The sequence below is a fragment of the Nomia melanderi genome, chromosome 5 (assembly GCF_051020985.1).
Source record: "Nomia melanderi isolate GNS246 chromosome 5, iyNomMela1, whole genome shotgun sequence".
NCBI lineage: Eukaryota > Metazoa > Arthropoda > Insecta > Hymenoptera > Halictidae > Nomia > Nomia melanderi.
This window is the reverse complement of record NC_135003.1, coordinates 9,755,875-9,774,935: the sequence shown is the minus strand read 5'-3', so window position 1 is coordinate 9,774,935 and position 19,061 is coordinate 9,755,875. Positions and strand designations below refer to the sequence as shown.

Here is a 19,061-nt window from a genome sequence, read left to right as displayed (position 1 = left end):
ACGTTTCAACGTGTTTCCAATGTTCTAATCTTAATTGAGAAATCGAGCGTAATAACAACAGCTATTTACATGCATAATGACACATCGGCGTTAATTAAATAATTTCCGTTGTTCATTGAATCACTTGTCTATTGTAACAGGCAGATACGATCAAGTGGACTGTTAATGTGTAACGTTATGTCGCTAGCTTTATAGGAACGGTCTTCTAAATTGGACATCGATTATGCGCCTTTCCATTCGTTATATTGTCGTTATTTATTAAGTTCAAGAGAAGATAACTTACATCTGTTCGTGTGTGCTATAATACAATACTATTTACAATTCCCCGGATCACGTGTTACGGCGATGAATCGACCTTTTTGCGTGTCTGTTTGTTCTCGCTTCGATCGGCCGCGCGGGGTAGCAGTGCTTAGTAATCGTATCCTCGATACAATGTAACTTACACGTACTCTTAACGGCTATGTTTCATTTAATCGATTACTCTGAGACTGCAGGACAAAGATTGTTCTCTTCTTCTTTTTTTTTCCATCGGAACTCCTTCGTTGTAGTTACTAAATGTTAAAATTAGTCATATCATACCATTAACATCTCTATAATAACTAGATACAAATTATATACGACACATCGTTTTTTCTTTTTTTTCCTTCTTATAGCGATTACGCGTTAACGTAAAACTGGATACGGGCTTTCGTCGTGCGTTCCGAGCGAATTTAAATCATATGTGAACGGATATGGTTCAACTTGAGAGTGGTTATAGAAACGGATGAACGCAAAAGACAACTTTGTACCCCGCAAAAGTGTTTGGGCTAGCAGACGTTAATACCTGGTAATCACAGGAGTTTTCATTTTGATATAATCATTAATTTGCTGTGTACTTTGATCGTGTTTTTTTTTACACGTGTACAATAATTAGATGTTCTGTCCATCCACAAAAGAAAATTTCATTCAATTTCTTGACTGAGATAATATTCATCATCTAAAAATACTTGTACTTCATTGTATGGTAATAATAAAAATATACAAGTGACTGGATGGACCATGATATTACAAAAGTATCTTGTATAGCACTGAAACGTTAGCAATTGACACGGTACAAATAAATTGTAGTAGCATGAAATCAAAGTTACCACTGAAATGTAGTTTCCCGACAGCTACCGACACTGAAATGGAGGACGATTGGATTTCAATTATTCTACACAATAATTGAATTCGTAATTAGTGGTTTGTTCACTGAAACTGTCATTCGCTAACGTTGACAACGTTACAATCGATGATTTTACTAAACAGTATACGTTTATTGGTTGGGCCTTCGTTCTTTAGTCTTTCATAACAAATATGTTACTGGATATGTAAACGAATGAACAATCATTAAAATAAGTAATTTTATTAAGAAAAAAGATCCAAAACTTTGTATATTTCAAGTGGATGATTTTCTACGGAAAAAGCAATTAATATTAAGTATATCAATAAGTAAACTATGATTCAACTGTTCACTGTAAAACACTTGAGGACGACACTTGTCTTAACCACCGTCCGCCATTTTGGTTAACGAGAGGATAAGTGTTAAACTGCAACTTTATTGAAATTACAGTCAACTGCTTATCAATACACCCAACAATATAAGAAAAAATAAGAGATGATTGGCGAATGAAGATAATGCTAGCGAATGGATCAAGTGTACCCGGTAGCCATTTCGAAGTCGCAGAATCGACTATTTTGTTCCCCAGGTGTCAGTCCAATCGATTCTTTTAATAATCCGTGCCATCGTAGTTAAACGTCTATTTACTTGTAAAATATCTCGATTTTATTACATTAACGTTACACGGACTAATGATATTTCCTTATTAATTTCACCGAACGCAAGTTCGTTCCGAGCGAACGTCTTTTAACGCTCTCAGTGTGTCGCGAATCCCGTATAAACCGTGGCGAAACGTTTGCTCGGTACAATACCCTCGTCAAACGCGAATTTTCTTTTCTCCTCTAACATCTACGACTCACACGCGTATCCACTACTCTCTCGTAACGCGAGAAACGCGTGTGGCCCCGATTCATCTTTTCGGTTGTCGACCGAATGGAAAAAATGTTGAGCGCTGGCAGCGCGAATGCAATGCGTGCCTTAACACGACCAAGAAATAGAATTACTACGCGCCTCGAACGTTCATCGACGATCGTTCAGGAGATCGTACAAATTCATAAAAAATCGTCGAACGGTCCTTAATCTAAAGTTTCTAAGCTCAGTTTCGGAAGATGTTGCGTCGTGTCCAAATCACCGGGTTCGTTTGAAAGAATCGTAAAAACTTTCCGTAGCCTGGCGTTCCTCTCTCTTCTTCCGGAGATCGCGATCTTTCCGTTCTCTCTTTCGGTTCTACTGTGCGTTACGCGAGTTGTCTCGAGACAAACACAAGAGCGGTTTCAACAATTAGATCTCCTCGACCCTTTGCTTTTCTTTATCGTGATCTAGTTCGACGGGATCATCGGCGGAAGCGCTAGAAACACTTTGTTGTATCTGACGAGACAGGTTTGAGATGATACCAGTCTATGCTGTATCTTGCCACTCGTGCCACACTCTGAAACGGTGCTCGCAACGCATCTCACGCAAAGTTTACCGATAGGACTCGAGCGTTACGCGAATTGAAGAATCTACTGTCCATCCTGCGGGCGAGAGTACACTTCAAGTACAACAACTGTCTTCTGTCCGGCTCTCCCGATCGTACAGAAAAGTTCGCGTAATCGTAAAACCGACGCGTTTCCACGAAGGGAAACCGAGTTGAGATCATTCTCTCGCGCGACAGACGAAGTCGATTCTGCTGGTCTCGGTGTCGGTTCGTTGGGCATTCTATTGAAAAGAGGAAGCTCGAACATAAAAAAAAAAAGGAACAGGAAAAACGCAAGATATCGACGCCCGGATATACCTATATAAATAAACCTCGATTATCCGAGTGAAACGCCGCGATAGCTTCGCTGCTGTTCCAACGGTTCATCTTCGACGCGCGTCGTTTGAGGATATATAAAAATTGTAGCCCGCGACGCCGAAGATTCGATTCGAATGGTGGACGACCGATCTTACTCGTACGAAAATTAGTAGCCTATTTACAGATTCCAATATCCAAGAGTGCGTTCAGGATCGTGCGACAAGTAGCGATTCGCTGGGGATCAGATTGATGGATACACACGTTTAGAGGAATAGTCGTTGATAGGCAAACTGCGCTCGTCCCGTTCGAGCGAATTCAATTCGAATACATTGATTAGGATGGGTTCTCGCCGTTCGAGAGGGACACGCTTGCCTGTCCTCTTAATTCTCGCTAATGCGCCCCTCTCCATCGGCGCGAATGCTACTCTACGTTTCTATCTAGCAACATTTACATTAAAGCTCGTATTTGACTACGGTGAAGCTACACTGACCTTTAATTACCGAACAAAACGATTTTCGGGTGTCTTACAGCGAACGAAAATCCGTACATCTTCTAATGATAAACATTGTACATTATTCCCTCCGTACAGCGTTATACGGTTCATAAGGTGCAATTATCGTGTACAGGGCAGCGGACACTGTTATGCGACTGCTTCATTGATCGGACGATGCCATGACGGTTAGCGGATGTGTACAGAAATTATAATGTTCGCAGGCTATTTTACAAATACGTGGGATGATGCTCTTATGAGGAAATTGACAATGCGAGGGAACGCTGCATCGCTACAATTTGTTTGTAATTCGAACAACCCGAGAACTAAGTGTTACAAAATAAAATAAGTTCATTACAGGTTTCATGAATCAGTGCCAACCCAACAGTACAGATTCTAAAGGAGTCTTCTCACGGTCTGTTAGATCTTTACACTACTTCCACACTTAGCTACAACATTAACTCCGGAAAGACTAAATCTTCAGTCTGAACAACGTATGTGCGTATACGACCGCTTATCTACCAAAGTACAAATGATTCATCGAAGACGTAAAACTCCTTTTTAATCTTTCCAGAGATAACGTGTTAACGACTTTTCAAAGGTCATACGGACACACCTGAAGATCTTCCCTGAAGGACCTAGAGCGGCCAGTTATACAACTCTATGGAAACACTGCCATGAACCTTAAAAAGAATCAACATTTCAACTTTAATACGAACGTTAAGACATCAAATTGGAAGAGAACAAAAAGGGAAACAAAGAAATTCTGCGAAGCGAAGGGTGTGGTCGTCGGAGGAACCAGTTTGCCTATCTCCGACGGGGAACAGTCGCTGTTTACTGGAGGGCTCTGCCCCGAAGCTGATCCGAGAGCGGTGATAGCTTCATGATGTCGCTGTGAAGCTCCGCGGACGGCGTGTCGTCCAGCTCGATGAGACTGGCGTTGGATCCAGTCGAGGAGGGCGCCACGAACTCGTCGAGGAAGTCGAAGGAGGCCACGGCTTCCCGTTCCTTGTCCCCGTAGCGGACGAAGAAGTCGTCGCCCCGTCCGATGATCGATGGCCTGGACGAGCCCCAGGTTGACGGCAAACGCAGCACACGGTGTGCCTGGGCCGCCGATGCTGAGAAACCAAGCGCAGCGGGTCAACATGCCTCAGACCTCACTTGATCTCTTTTCTCTCTCTTCCTATACCGGCTCTAGCAGACACAGAGTAGCTCGGCTTAGCACTCTCACACGGTATCACCGTCCCTCTCTCTCTTTCTCTCCCTCACTCGTCTCTGTCGTTATTTTTTCTTTTTGTCTGTTATTTTTTGTCGTTTCGATTTCTGTACTTTTTTTTTTTATCCGTCCCTCTTTCCGCATTCCGTCGACGCCGTTACGACACGCGCACGCGCGCGCGTCAGTTAACTTCTCTCGTGGACCGTGTCCCTTCGCACCGAGATCGTCGCGCCATTGGCCGGCACTCGACCCCGACTCGTGTGGTTCGATCGACGTGGCAATCGAGGAGCGTAATTAGCTTTAACACGTTCGCTATCAATGCCCACGCTTCGAGGGAACGAGGTGGTAAATCCAGCGGGCACGTGAATGGAGGTTCGGCTGGTTAACGGGGCTGTCGTGATAATGGGAGACAGCTGGCCCAATCATGCGCAAAGCTGTCCATCCACAGCGTTATTAGCTTTTAGAGTAGTTTCAACAAGTTTTGAAACGTCGGAGACGATCCTGGGACACTAGTCGGCTTGGACCCATGGATGACGCTTGTTCGTATGGTCCCGCTGAGCTTACTACCTCGTTGTCTTCAAGTATTCGTGTAGAGTTTATAGAACAAGGAAAATGCGAAAAGATTTTCTTGTGTCAATGTAACGAACGTGTTAAAGGAAAAAGATTTACATTCGTTTCCCGTTGTGAATATCATTGAGCACCATTCGTTTGCCACGACTGATGCGATATGATTGGAAGGAATGCAGTTTGTGTTAGAGATTGCGACCGATGTACTCGTGGAAAGAAGTATTGGCCGTTCAAGGATGATGGTGATTATTATTATGTACTTCTAGTCAAGATTAATTTATACGACACATTATTAAAAAAACAGTTTCCAAGCTCTCTTGTTATGTTATCGAGATAAAGAAAATCATCTTCGATAGCCAATACTTTTTAATTCAAATAGAAATTTCGATTGGAGTTAATACAGTTTACGAGAAACAATGAATAGTAGTGGAATGATAGAGAACAATGAAAACAGTGTAATAGTCGAGTACCAGCCAATGATATTTGGGTAGTACCAATCTTATATAGAATGAGAGAGAAAGTAACTGTTTTAATGTGACCCTTGACGCAATTCCTCAGTGCTTTGTCGATACCGTACGAGGACAATGTTCGAACATCGTTGGATATTTATTTGTGAACATGGACCGAGACTTTATCTTAAAAAAAAATAAAGGAAAAAAGATCTGTTGACACGTAATACAGAAAGTTTCAGCGAAATTGGAATTGCGTGAAGGCGACCGACAGCGAATTCGTTCTAACGTCTTCTTGTTAATAATCTGTTAGTAAGCCAATGGAAAATCCGTTGTAGCCGTACAGTTCACGTTGAAATGTAGGTCCCGGCGGAACGATTCCTCCCAACTGGCATGTCGGTTACAGAAACTGATCGTCACTAAGCCGAACTACGTAGCTTTTCTTGTGACAATCAAAGCACACCGCGTAGGAGCTACCATCTGAACAGAAAACGTGGAAAAGGCTATGTACAGCGAGGGCTACTCTAGCGTTCGTGTTTGTGTTTCCGTTTTTTGTTCGTTTCAGTTTCTTTTGCTCATTGTGACTGTACAGTGACGGTGTTAATTGTCAAGTGGCGCGCAACGTGTTAACGCATTAGTGCAGAGCCCACGCTAACATATACACCACGTTATCAGATTTACTGTATTCTCCGTACTCTGCTAGGTTTTCAAGAGATCAATTTATATTCTTAGTTTATTGCTATCGAATCGTGAACATTTATGCGACAGAGATTTCGACTGATCAATTAAGAAAATGTACTTTCTATCGATTAGTTCGATGGTTTAGCAATGTGTAGCATATATTAGCGTGATTTCGCCATGTTGTTAATGATGTTAGTTTGAGTGTGAGAAGCGGAAGCGATTCTGTCATACTCCAGTCTCGAAACAAGGTTGTGGGAAGATGTGTTCGTAGTATTTTCTTCTGATAATGAAACAGACTTATCGGAAAGATAATTATCAATGACTGACAAAATACTAAGTATCGGTGAAACAGATGTGAACCGAAGGATTTCAACAAGATTTCTACTGGGAATTGATATCGTTTGCAACACATCTTGGCAACAGTGTTAAGCGGAAGGTACAGTCATTAGAAGGAAATATTTCAGAGTGGTGTGCAAGATTGGACAAAAGAGATACTCCTGAGAGAGGCTCGTTAATAAATACCTTTCTTTTGACGTCGGTATCGGTGTAATCTGTGCAAGTGACGGTAATCCGGTGGTTCATCCCCCGAGTCACTTCCGGCTGATCCGCTGCTCGATGTCGCTGAAGAACTTTCGCTGCTTGCTAGCATCACGTCTAAAAGATTGGCTCTTGCCTGCAGACGTAATAATCAATTAGTAACCATTATCCTTAAACAAAAATTCTAGTTACATTACAAAAGCGTGTCACATTATTCCATGAATGATGTCAACGTTAATTCTACTTTCACGTTAATTAATTAAAATTTAACGTTAACGGTGTGTCTAGAAACTAGGCACAACAGTAAGTAGTTTACTGTCATCTTGATCAGACTATAACAGAGTTAATTGGACCATCTGTGGGAGTGTAACTCACTTTTGGGTCGGTGAAGTCAATGTCTCGTTCAACGTGAACCCATCCAGTTGGACAGCAGCAAGCAAGGTCCAATTTCTCGAGCGGCACCTGGCTGTCTTGCAATAAGGTCTCTTCGCCCTTCCTGATCATTCGGTTCAGTTCGTCTATCACGTCTTTCGATGTGGCGCGTTCGTGGAAGCTCAGTGATCGATTCCTGCCTTCGACCAATAGTGGTGCTCTCGCTGGACTGACCTGATCATGGTCAAAATTCGTTACGTGACGACAGTAATAGACTCAAATTATTAAATCGACTATTGAATCTTAATAACGAAATAAATTTGTAACAACGAACTGATGTAGTAGTTCAATCAATTCAAATATATTATCTGCATTCGAAGCTACCATTTATATAAAGAATTGTACTCTTTCCAGGGGTAAACGAACCAAATGAAACAATATAAAATTTATCAGTCTTGAAAAAATCATTTTATACAGCATGAAAAAATTAATTTTGGAAACAAAAAACTTCTAGTGCAGACGGCAACTTACAACCGTGCTGGGTGTAGAAGAGGTAGCTGCCTCCTCGTCTTCTTCGGGAACAGCGCCCAATTCTGAGGGCGCAACCGTTGTGTAAGACACACCACCGTTACAAGCCACTGCGCTGATTATTCGCTCCTCGGGCGCCAGAGACGGTACAGGTATCTGATCCAGCAGATCGTCGTTACTGCTCGTCTCAACGATATTCTCTCCATGACTGTTCTCCTGATCGACGGATGTTTCAATATCGGCGCACATTGCCTCCGTTCCACAGTCGTCCTTGTTTCCAGCTTCCTCTAGAACTAATTGGAGAACAATTGGAAAATGATTCATTGCATTAATATTAATCTCGGATTAAAGAATTCAATTTATTTCTCACTAAATATTATTTATATTCCACTAATATTTCATTAGATTTCCATGTCTCTCATAGCCATAAGATACTTTTAATAAGCTAAAATATAATATCATTCACCGTTTGTAATTAAGAAGTAATCAGGGGACGCTTGTTCACTGTTATAAACGATTCGAATTTACAGACAACAAAACAAGAACCAAACCTTCTGTTGTCGAGTTATTCTGCTCCAAAATGTTACTGGGTACTTCGGCTAAATACATTTGCTGTTCAGCAATGAAAGACAAAACGCTCTGGAGTGCCTGTTCTCGGTCCGGTGGTGGTCTTCCACTTCTCGATGACGTGCTGGCCAAGCTCTTCGTGCTCTCGAACTTCACCAGCCTATAAAAGTCTCTGGTGAAGTCGGTGCCGATGGATGGTGATTCCGCATCGTCGCTGCAACCGGACAAGGCGGCCGACGATCTTTTGCTGGAATTCTCGAGCGCTCCATCCTCGCTGCTCCACGAAGCTCCGGGACTCGTTGCGTACGGCCACGATGCGGTCGTTCTGGCATCCATTAAAAGTGCAACCTATACAGAAAACCAAGAAATGAAAATGAGATCATGAAAGCAATTACATTTTTTTGTAATAAAAATGATACTTCTAACCAGCTCTTACTTAGTTTTACAAAATTAATCAACGGAGACGTAAATTTCCATCGAATAATTGAAATCTATTTTCCTTTAGGAAGGAATGGATTGTTGCAATAGAAAATGATTATTTAGTAAAACAAGCTTGGGCTTGAAGTAATATCAATTGCTTCCACTTTATTTCATAACTACATACCAATTCTCCACCCGTTCTATCTGCAAGGTAACTGGCACCATTCCATAAGCATTCGTTCGCGTCCTCTTCCAATTCCAAGGGATTATGCTCCTTGATTGCTGGGAGGGCGGGGGTGGTCGTTGTAGCGGGTTCCTTCCATACCATGGATTCATTTGGAACAAGGTCCTCGGTGGACAACGAGAAACTCCAATCTTCCAGTTCTGCTCTGTCGTATTCCAACTCGAGGAGATCTCGATGTTGTTGAGCACTCCTACTGTCGTCCAACCTGAAATTTATCTCCCCGTTTAATCGCCGTCGCCGTCGTGTCTTTCTTTAAATTGAACACGCTAACAGCCCGACGACCTCACCGACCCTTGAGGTTTCTTTTACCCGGCGAATTCAATTTAAGCCGCTTATCTTACATACACAAATTACATTAATACCGCCAGGGCCCTTAAAGGGATTCAGGAATTCCTTAAAAATTTACTTAGAACTCAAGAGATTAAATATGACACGTAAGTAACCTACAATAACGGACTGTTCATTGCATTGACAATTCCAGATTATTAACTCTTAGTTCTGGTTTAGAAGCACGATAAGTCTTCGAATTTAATTTCTACTACGGGCTAATTTAATTCAGAAACTGGTAGTATAATCATTCCAGGATCAATGTACGAAGCTTTTCAATTTCATTCTTCGATGAACTCTATCGTGTCTTACTATAATGATTTAAATACTCTTCCTATTTCAATATTTCTTGATTCTCTCCTCCATCAAAAGTATTTCATTCTGAATACGATAAAAAGGTGAAAAAACAAACATGGACGCACCTGAGCCATTGTTGCACGTACTCAGCGTCCCAGCCCTCTTCCTCGACCAAGAGCAGCGACGACGATCCCATAGGGCTGGGTAGCTTGTACGGTGTAAAATTGGTTGTGGTAGTCAGTTTCAGGCATAAGTGACTGTCAGAAAAGCTGCGCATCACGTGTTGATACGGCAGCAGATCTTTGGTCGGCGGGTAGCTGTGACGCGGGTTTATTCCCACGGTGAGGTTCAATGGTAGGAAGAGTACGTCCGGATCACCGGCGTCGAGGGTGACCAGCCGCGCGTCTGGAGAAACATCCGCTTCGGTCTCGTCGGTCGCTTCCTTGAGATCCTCTAAGCCTCGAGAGGGTTCTTGCCGGGCGCCCTCGCCCTGCACGTCACTGGACATCGTTGAGTAACCCTCGTCCCTGTTTCCGCTCTCCGGACTCTCGCTGCCTTCCTCTTCCGACGGTTTCTGGGCTGCATCGTTGAGCAGTATTGAATTTTAGATAAAGTTATCTCTTTAACCCTTGCAACTTAGCTGTTAGCTTCCCTAACTTGGCTACGATCCTTGGAGCTTAATGTTATATTGATTACAGCTAATGGTTATTAGCGGACTGCGGATCTTTAAGCATTCATGAGAAATTTGAAAGTGTAAGATTGCACGGATGGTAAGAAATTTGATGAAACGTATAAAATATCCAAAGTCCAGTGGTCTTTATAGTATTTTTTAGGAAAACTATTTTCCGACAAATTTTAATTTGCATACAGGTCCGCAGTTTAGTTGCCAGTGATATCTGGATGATTCGAGACGTTTGAATATTTCTAAATTGTATTAGATAAACAGAATTAGTTAAAAGGAATTTGTATTCTTAGGGATATTGATTTCATATGACGCTAATGGACTTGTTGTTGTACCCAATGGTCTATTTCTTCGACATTTCGTAGCCGCCATCACGGGTATCTGCAAATTGAGAGAACGGGGCCTCGCCAGAGGGACCCAAGACGGGTCTAAACCGAGTGCAGCTACTACGGCCGCTGGCCCAGCTTCTAGGATCCCTTGTATCAATTCTGACGGCGTTCCAGGAGTCGCAGCTTGTGCCAATAATCCGGAAAGCGCTCGGTTCTGAGCTTCTAGCTCCCGAATGCGCCTCTGCAGCGCGCCGATTTCTTCCCTGAGACCCTGTGCACGAAAGAAGCGCGACTGTCAGTGCGATTTTCTAAATTGATTCGGCACGAACAATCGAAAGCGCGATAGCAGACAAAGAACGAGGACCGGAGACTTCGATGCTGGATTCAATTGTGCGCAGAAGCGTTTGCAATACATTGAACTAATGCTATGTATATTATAACGGAAGAACAAATATAATTTCTACATCGAAAATTGTGCAATGAGACTAGATATTGACTAATGATATTTACTATAGAAACATTTAAATTGAAATCTATTCAGAGCTGATTCGTATTTATGTTCAAATTCTTTTTAATGAGATGGCAATGAGAACATTTGCGTTGCACGTGACGTATATAATCTTAATATGCGACATATATTTGCAGCTTTCCAATGTTCCAGCACAGCAGATGCAGATGGATTAAATGGGATCGATATTTGGGATGAAGATCGGTTGACAGATGATTGACTGGCACATTCATTAAAATTGTACACTTAAAACAGTAGCTATTAAAACTTTTGTAATTGACTTATTGTTAGTAAAATAGAATCGAGTAAAGAGTAACGAGTGTGGCACCAATAAAATAACATTCCAGTGTTTCAATTGTTAAAAATATGTCTAAACTGAGAGACAGTAATAGAAGTTCCATAAACGACTAACAGATCTACAATGTCGCCACAATCTTCAAAAGAATGAAAACGAAATAATTGTTAGTTAATAAAACTCTGGAATATCTCTGTATTAAATGTCGAAATGTTATTGTTCGAGATGTCAGTGTTAAGTTTCGTCGAATTATTACTCAGGTTAATGTGCGAGAAAGATCGTTTATATAGAAAAGAAAGAGAAGGAGAACAGAGAAAGACAAGTTGAGGACGTGGTAACGAGAGCATAGCAATGAACCTTTTGGGATAGAAGGGCGCGGACCACCTGGTTGGCGACGTCGTCCAGGCACCGCTCGTATTGGCGACGCTGAGCGTCAGCGTCCCGTGCCAACGCGGCGTGTTCAGTTTCCAAGGTCGCCAGACGTGCCACCAGTGCAGCATGCACTTCACCAGCACAAGCAGCCTCCAAGCCGCGCAGCTGACCCCTCATCGACTCGTTCTCCAGCTGCAACTTCGAGATCTGTGCTTGGTATTGATGTACACGTGCCTGTTTGCAAACAAACAGAAAAGAGTACTATAAAAACCATCGTTGAATTACAGTCCTTTTCAACTGAATTTCGATAAGTAAGTTTCATCGGTTATCGACAAATTACGGAAACATGATACGTGATTCCTGTACAATCGGTTGGTTTACATTTCACCCAACAAAGACTGTATCCCCTAACTGGAACCGAAGCGTCCAACTCTTACAACGTCCTCCAGGAGGATCAAGACCACTCCATCGCCAGGTGTACATTTTTTCGCGGATCGTGCCCACTGCAGTCCGCCGTGCCGGCAGGAGTTAATAACACGACCGAGCGTTATTAGCAGAAAGGCGTTTAACGTTAAATTAGGGCTGCGGAGACCTGTCGTAGACAGGGGTGCTAATAGAGGGTGCGTGTGTCTGATTTATAACAGTCGTGCCAGCCAGGCGGCCCCTGCTAATGTCTACACCCCCTTTCTTCTTCCGAAAGTGAAGGGAGGCCAACGATTTTCTGTCATCCCGGCCCGGGGGAAAATAAAAATACAAACTGGCCGCTTCTTGGAATTCTCCCCGCGGCACATCTGACTCCTCGCCGCCATTTCTCTTTCTCTTACTCTCTTTCTCCCTTCCTCTCTCTCTCTCTCTCTTCGTCACCGGGTTTTCCCCTATTCTCACCCTCGGTCCACCTCCCGCAGATTTTCCCTCTATTCCGCGTGTAAGTACGCGAGCCTCCCGCGGTAATTTATCGTCGCACCGACGGAAGACAGACTGCCGCTTCCGTGCTCCTCTAAATTGCACGCATCGGCCTCGTGAAATTTCTAATCTAATTTTGAAGCGGTGTCACCGCGGCGGTTAACGGCTTGAGAAAGCGTCCCGTCGCGTCGCGTCGCGTCGGCGGGCGGGCGGAAGCTCGCAGCGTGTCACCTCGAGACGCATCGAACCACGAAGACGTATTTGCCCGGCGGTGAGGGAATAATGGACGTGGGAACGGGGGTTGAACGCGCGACGCTTAATGGAAAGTGTACAATAACATTAATTGTGCGAATAGCTTCTGTCTTACGCGTTCACTGGTATTCGAGCGCTTACCTGTTTGTTTGTCGCGTTGTACGTCGCGCAATATGAATATTTGCGCGCACGCGACTTGATTAATGAAATCACGACGAATCAAGCAAAGAGAAACGTAACAACTTTATTCCGCAAGCTTCTAATAGGAATAGGAAATTGTTCATTTTAACCATAATCCTACCACGTGTTTTCGTAACGAATCGTACCACGATGTGACTCTCACTCACTTATGAGAATAAAAGGAATGATTAAAATGTTATTGTTTTTGTTTATAAGGCCCAAATATTAAAAGCCCAAAAAAACTTTTGGAAAAGCAATATGAAATAATCAAAAAATTTAAGTAAAAAGTTCAAATGTGACTCAAAGTGACATCGTGATCCGATTAGGGTTAAACTAAAACTAAAGATGAAGAATGATATTTGATCAATTTTAGAGAAATCGGAAGCTACAGTTATACAAAATCGATCAATCCCGGGGCAACGAAACACAATGAAAGCGTTCGGCCTTCGAGAGCCGCCGGCCAGCCGATAAACGGGCGTACTTAACGTTAAATCGAGCTTACTCATCCTTCATTCGATCGAACGGAATCCCCAGGAGGGGTTCGGTATGAACGCGATTTCAATTCCGCGATGCTCTCCTTAAATTTATATCCGTTCGAGTGGCTCATCCGATTTTACCCCGCCTCCGGCGCGGTACTATGGGAGCGCTGTATCGCGGAACGTTGCCCCTGTTGTCGATGAGCACGGCCAGATAACGAGACATCCTCGGACTCTCTCGCGTGCCGATCGAGCGTTTATTGTCGCGGCCATTTTCCTTTTCGTGCGACTACGGTAGCTCGGGGGACACGATGACACTGTCGTTGAAACAAACAAAAAAGGGAAAAGCTAGCCCGTCGTCCAATAACAATCGTTCGGGTACGGGCCAGGCGGCCCATTATTGTGTCCTGCGTGCGACTCGCCACGCGCGATTGTCCCTGGCAGCCGGCACGAGGCTAGACAACGGTCTTGAACGCCGCTCCGGTATCGAATGATACAATTTGTTTCGTTTACTTTTATCGACGCCCTCGAGCAACAGCTCACGGGATATGAGATCCCGACGCGTTTAAACAAATCGCGGCTGGTATAGACTTATCCGTCCTACGGCGGGACAGACATTTCGGTCTGACGTTTCCATTAGTTCCTCGATAACGTCCGCCGTCATTCCGTGGAATGGTACGAATGGTGGACTCCTGAAGAGCTAGGGGTTGTCTCCCTCTTCTTGAATGATTGTATTAATATGTTCCGAGTGAGCTCGGAATCGTTCGTAAAGTTTGAATTATCGTTTCGAAAGTAGTATCTCCTGTAAATAAATTCAATATTGAATTTATATTCACTAAAACGTTACGAGCTTCTATGATTCCCTTCATTTTCTTTTACAATGCTTCCCAGTTTCATTACGTAACGAAATGGATAAAGACAACACACATGGCGCCCACGCAAAATTTCACGTGTCCCACTATATCAGCTATTTTGGATCGCGCTGTATAAGATCCGAGCGAATACAACAATTTCCAGTTCATATCGCAGCTCGGGTCGCAATAACCGGGCGCGTCCACGTATTTGCCAACGGCCAATATTCCTGACTTAACAAAGTAACGCAGCCGCCGCACCGCCCAGCGCGAAGCTGCGCGCTGCAATGAAAAGGGAGGAACAGTAAACGCTCGGCATTTACCGGGAACCCTTAGAATGTACGCACTATCTCGTTCACGGCCGGTTTGCTTCTAAAAGAGTCGTAGATTCAAGGGACGAGGGGTGTGCATCACTGCCCCCACGAAATACCGTTTATTATCGATCGCCGCTCGATCTCCCCCCCGGGTTCAATGTCGGCGTCGCCCCACCGATGCCAGAACCCCTGAAAATCCCTCTATCGGCTACGAGGAACCGAGCACACGCCGGCAAGAGTTCTCTACGGCCCGTTCGATTTTACTTTCGAAGCGAACAACATTCCGCTCCCCGCCCCTCAATCGCCGTTTCCCGCCAACCCATCCACCCCTACGAGCCTTCTGTTCTCAATGGCTCCCGATTTTCCGTCGAGAAGTTACTTCGCAACTGCGCAAGATAATTCTATTCTCTGACAGCCGGAGAGACTCGAATCGGCCGAGAATTGATCTCTGCATGCGAATTTTCGATTATCTGACAGCGGATGAACCGAACGGGCAATCGGCCGAGGAGAAAAAGAACAGTCTCTACGAGCAGGACGTTCGATCTGATATTGCTTGTTCGAGTTTTGAGTCGTTTCGGAGTAAATCTGTGTTTGGTAGTTCCTTTGTTTTTTCTCTCGTTTCGTTTGCGAAGTTTTGAAGAGATTTATGGACGATAGTGTCGATAAGTTGAACTGTTAAGAGTGACGAGAGATTTTCGCTGGACGAAGATCCAAGAGTATTTCTTGAAGGGAGCAACGTATCATATTTTAATTGAATCGGGGAGGAGCACATTTTCGAGCGGTGAAAATTAATTATTCCTGATCCACGCATACCGGATGAAATTATTAATGCTTGAAGTCTCACGGAACTTACCTCGTAAGAAAGCGTGAGCGCGGTCTTCTCTTGCTTCAGCTGCTCGGCCCTGTGCTTGTGTTGCAGCAACCCCCGGGACGTCTCCTCCATCCTGCAACAAATCAGACACGCTTGAAGGGGCAGTCCAATTTTAATTCCCGACGAAAAGATTCTAATTGAAAGAGCCGCGGCCGTCCCTCGATTTCTTTCGGCCGTTTGGGCGAACTCGAGACCGTTGTTACGCTCGTTTCGTTTGCCTTCAGCGCGTCAACTCTACCGTAAATTATTCATATTTGGAAATTCAATGAATCCGATAAACGAAACGAACGCTGGAATAATGTTTGCGCGTATTTACGCGTTTTCGGGGGTGCTTATAAAAGGCACACGGAATACTCACAGTCAATGTTATACGCTATACGAATATAAATAATTATTTTTCGACAATATAAATAATTATCAAACATACAGGCAAACGAAACGTAACGAAATAAAGTCTGCAACAAGCGCTTCGCTTATTTCAATTTCGTTATCGACGCTCTGTTTCACTCCGCTGAATTTCCCATTCTTCCCACAAATATGGTACGCAGTTAGTAGTATAAAAATTAATTCTCATTTAGATTATACATAATTATAAATATATTATACATAACCGGTTTACTCGTGGAGAGCTAAATTACCCGGAAATCTCATGAGATAGCCGAGTACTCGGCTACCCGAGTATCTTATAAGATCTTATAAATAATTATAAATCTTTGTTTAATTTTCAAATAATTCATTGTTATATTTTTACTAATGACCTGATTACATTACCTGAATATCAGGATAACACAAGTAGAGTATCGAGTAAAAATACTCGAGGATTTCTTTCATACTCAATTAAGTGCTCTTTCGAAAATACGAATGTTGTGTAGGATAGTACATATATAATACATATATAACATATACATAATACACATATAATAGATCTAGTAACCGAAATTATTTGTAAAACCTCGAGTAAAAACTCGAGTACCCACGTACATACTATCTCATCGAATAACCAGGTACTTTTGCTATACCCGGGTATTTAATAAGTCACAGCTCTAATTAGCTCAGTTGCAGTTACCATTGCGACTTCATTTTCAACCATGGACCACAGAGTCTCTGGGTCTGTTTCAAAGTATTCCTATACCAGCTCCAAAGCTAATGACCCGTCGTGAACCGAGTTTACCCAAGACGCGCGAAGGGATGCGATCGCGAGGAAAAATCTACGGAGCTCCGTCGATGTTGATTCGATTATCCGTTTCCTTTGCTTGGGGCGGTGATTCGCGCGTGACGCCCCCGCTCGCGCGACTTTCCCCGACAAATTTCTTCATGCGTACGCTCCGCGGGCTTAATGATCTGATTAGAGATACAAGAGGAGGGTTTCCCGGGAGGCTGAGATACGAGGCCGATTTAAGCTTTTCGAGGGAGACGGACCGAGGGCTTTCCTCAACGCTCGGCAACACCCTTTCCCTCGCTCGCCTCTTCACTGTGCCACGTTTCCTGCTTCTAGCGTTTCCCCGAGCCAACTTTCGAACTAACTGTCGACTTTCGGGGCAGCCTGCAATTGTTTTCTATCACCGGAGCCATCTGCAGTCACGCGGAAGGGTTTAATGAAGATTAATTGGCAATTACTTAGGGACATTCGGCTGCCATCCTCAGGCGTACAGCTACCAATGGATACAGTTTTATTCTGTAATCGCGTGTTCCAGCTACGTCCCTTCAGCGTGGCATCGCCTTTCAGAGCTGAGAATCACGATTCCCTTTACGCTCGTAACGAATCCGATTTACTATCGGCAATATTCGAGAAACGATAGAGTCTCGTTCGTTCATCTGCGTATAAAATACAATGAAATTCAATATTTTTATCCCAAGCATCCTGTTCTCTATACACCACGTTTCCTTAATTGAATTTCAATATTAACACGGGGAATATCAAATTACCTGGACAGTGCGCAAGATTTAATTAACCGAATTCGGTTGGTTGGTTGAAAAATATGCGGAGTTGATAGAACGTCTGTAGTTGTTTAATGAAAATTGCAAATGGTAGCGTATAAAGTTATTCGAACAGACAGGTTGAAAACGATGACGGTAATTAAAGTTCTGGCGCGGAATATAATGAACGGCAGCTCGATTCCAATTACTTTGCGCTCCGACTCGATTCGACCGTCGGCATTCCCGCTCCGGCGTCGCGTCGTCTCATAGAAGATTCATTTGTGTACACATCGGATCGTGAAAAGAAACTCCGCGAATAAGCTGATTGTCCCCGGCGAACTTGCTTGTTCAGTCCTGTTCGGAGTCTGTGTACATTCGAGGAGAGTTCGAGGACGTTTAATCGGCTTAAAACTCCGCTCGTTAAAGTTTTCAGTTTACCTTAACTCTTAATGTGCTTCTGAAACGATTATGAAAATGGTCTTCGGCAGATTGAACCGTCCGATCGGGCCTTAGCTAAAGATAAACCGCGGCCGGGTTTATTAACGCGCAGCTCGGCTACGGAAACAACGCTTCGCCTATCCGCCTTCTTATTCCGTTATCGCTCGACCTCCCTCGTGACGGTCCCGCTCGACGCATTTTCATTTCGGCGCTTATTAGGCTACCGCATAAATTTCATACGCTGAGATACGTCTTCTACACACTCGATTTTTTACAACTACATGGAAATTGTAGATTATCTTTCACAAAATCATTGAATTTGTGACTGAAAATAAGAAGTTACTGATGCACTCGCTTGATCTATGAAGACTAGCATGTTTATTATTTAGTTTATTATTGTAAATACTATCTTTTTCCATTTCAAGAGATACTATTAAAGAAATATACAGTTATTATTGAATTTTTTAATTTTTCAAAGTTGTGTACTTAATAAAAGTTTTTATTACGTATTTTATTATGCATTTTGGTTGATGTGATCGAAGAATTTTCTCCTTAAGGTTCTAGTCTAATTTCTCCGAAAACGAGCCGCCATCTTGTCGGCGGCGATGGAAAGGCTATCCTTGCCAGTGGTTTGAGCGGAACAGACTGAAAATTTATACAAACGGTCCATGAATGCTAACAAACGAAGGAGCTGTAACCCTCTGACGAGGTTCGCGCAATAATTCAGAGGATCCAGAAGTAACCTCGTAACCTCCTTCATTAGAGTTTTACCCCGCGGTCGATTCCACCGACGAAATGGGGGACTTTCGACGGTGATTCCCAGTAACTTATCAACTGGGGTGCCATTCCGAGCGCTCGGCTTAAGAACAATGCTCCGCAAACAGTAATTATAAGCGCAAACAGAACAACGATTGTCAGCGAGCTAGTTATACGATGGATAATCAAGATTGCAGCCTTGGGAATTCAGTAAGCGCGCCAACCCCAGGCCGCACTTTCTCAAGACCCCACGAATTATGTCTGTTCCACTGTGAACCTAAGATCTTTCCGCTAAACAGATCATTTTTCT

At 43.4% G+C, this 19,061-nt stretch overlaps 1 protein-coding gene across 15 annotated transcripts in view; it reads right to left on the bottom strand.

The window, feature by feature from the left end:
• Nucleotides 1-236: 236 nt before the first annotated feature.
• Nucleotides 237-19,061, bottom strand: part of LOC116430874 (uncharacterized) — a 375,145-nt gene continuing 356,320 nt past the window's right edge. For 10 of the 15 annotated variants that reach the window (XM_076368027.1, XM_076368035.1, XM_076368028.1 and 7 more), the window contains 10 exons: nucleotides 15,623-15,713; nucleotides 11,779-12,027; nucleotides 10,625-10,889; nucleotides 9,733-10,186; nucleotides 8,924-9,188; nucleotides 8,304-8,667; nucleotides 7,756-8,045; nucleotides 7,228-7,458; nucleotides 6,838-6,988; nucleotides 237-4,520 (listed from right to left, as the gene is read on the bottom strand). In XM_076368027.1, the coding sequence (XP_076224142.1) occupies nucleotides 4,237-4,520; nucleotides 6,838-6,988; nucleotides 7,228-7,458; nucleotides 7,756-8,045; nucleotides 8,304-8,667; nucleotides 8,924-9,188; nucleotides 9,733-10,186; nucleotides 10,625-10,889; nucleotides 11,779-12,027; nucleotides 15,623-15,713 (2,644 nt within the window). In that variant the 3' untranslated portion in view covers nucleotides 237-4,236. Of the gene's footprint in view, nucleotides 5,194-5,978; nucleotides 6,115-6,837; nucleotides 6,989-7,227; nucleotides 7,459-7,755; nucleotides 8,046-8,303; nucleotides 8,668-8,923; nucleotides 9,189-9,732; nucleotides 10,187-10,624; nucleotides 10,890-11,778; nucleotides 12,028-15,622; nucleotides 15,714-19,061 lie in introns of all 15 variants that reach the window. The other 5 variants (XR_012998703.1, XR_012998704.1, XM_076368034.1 and 2 more) reach the window with 5 other exon arrangements.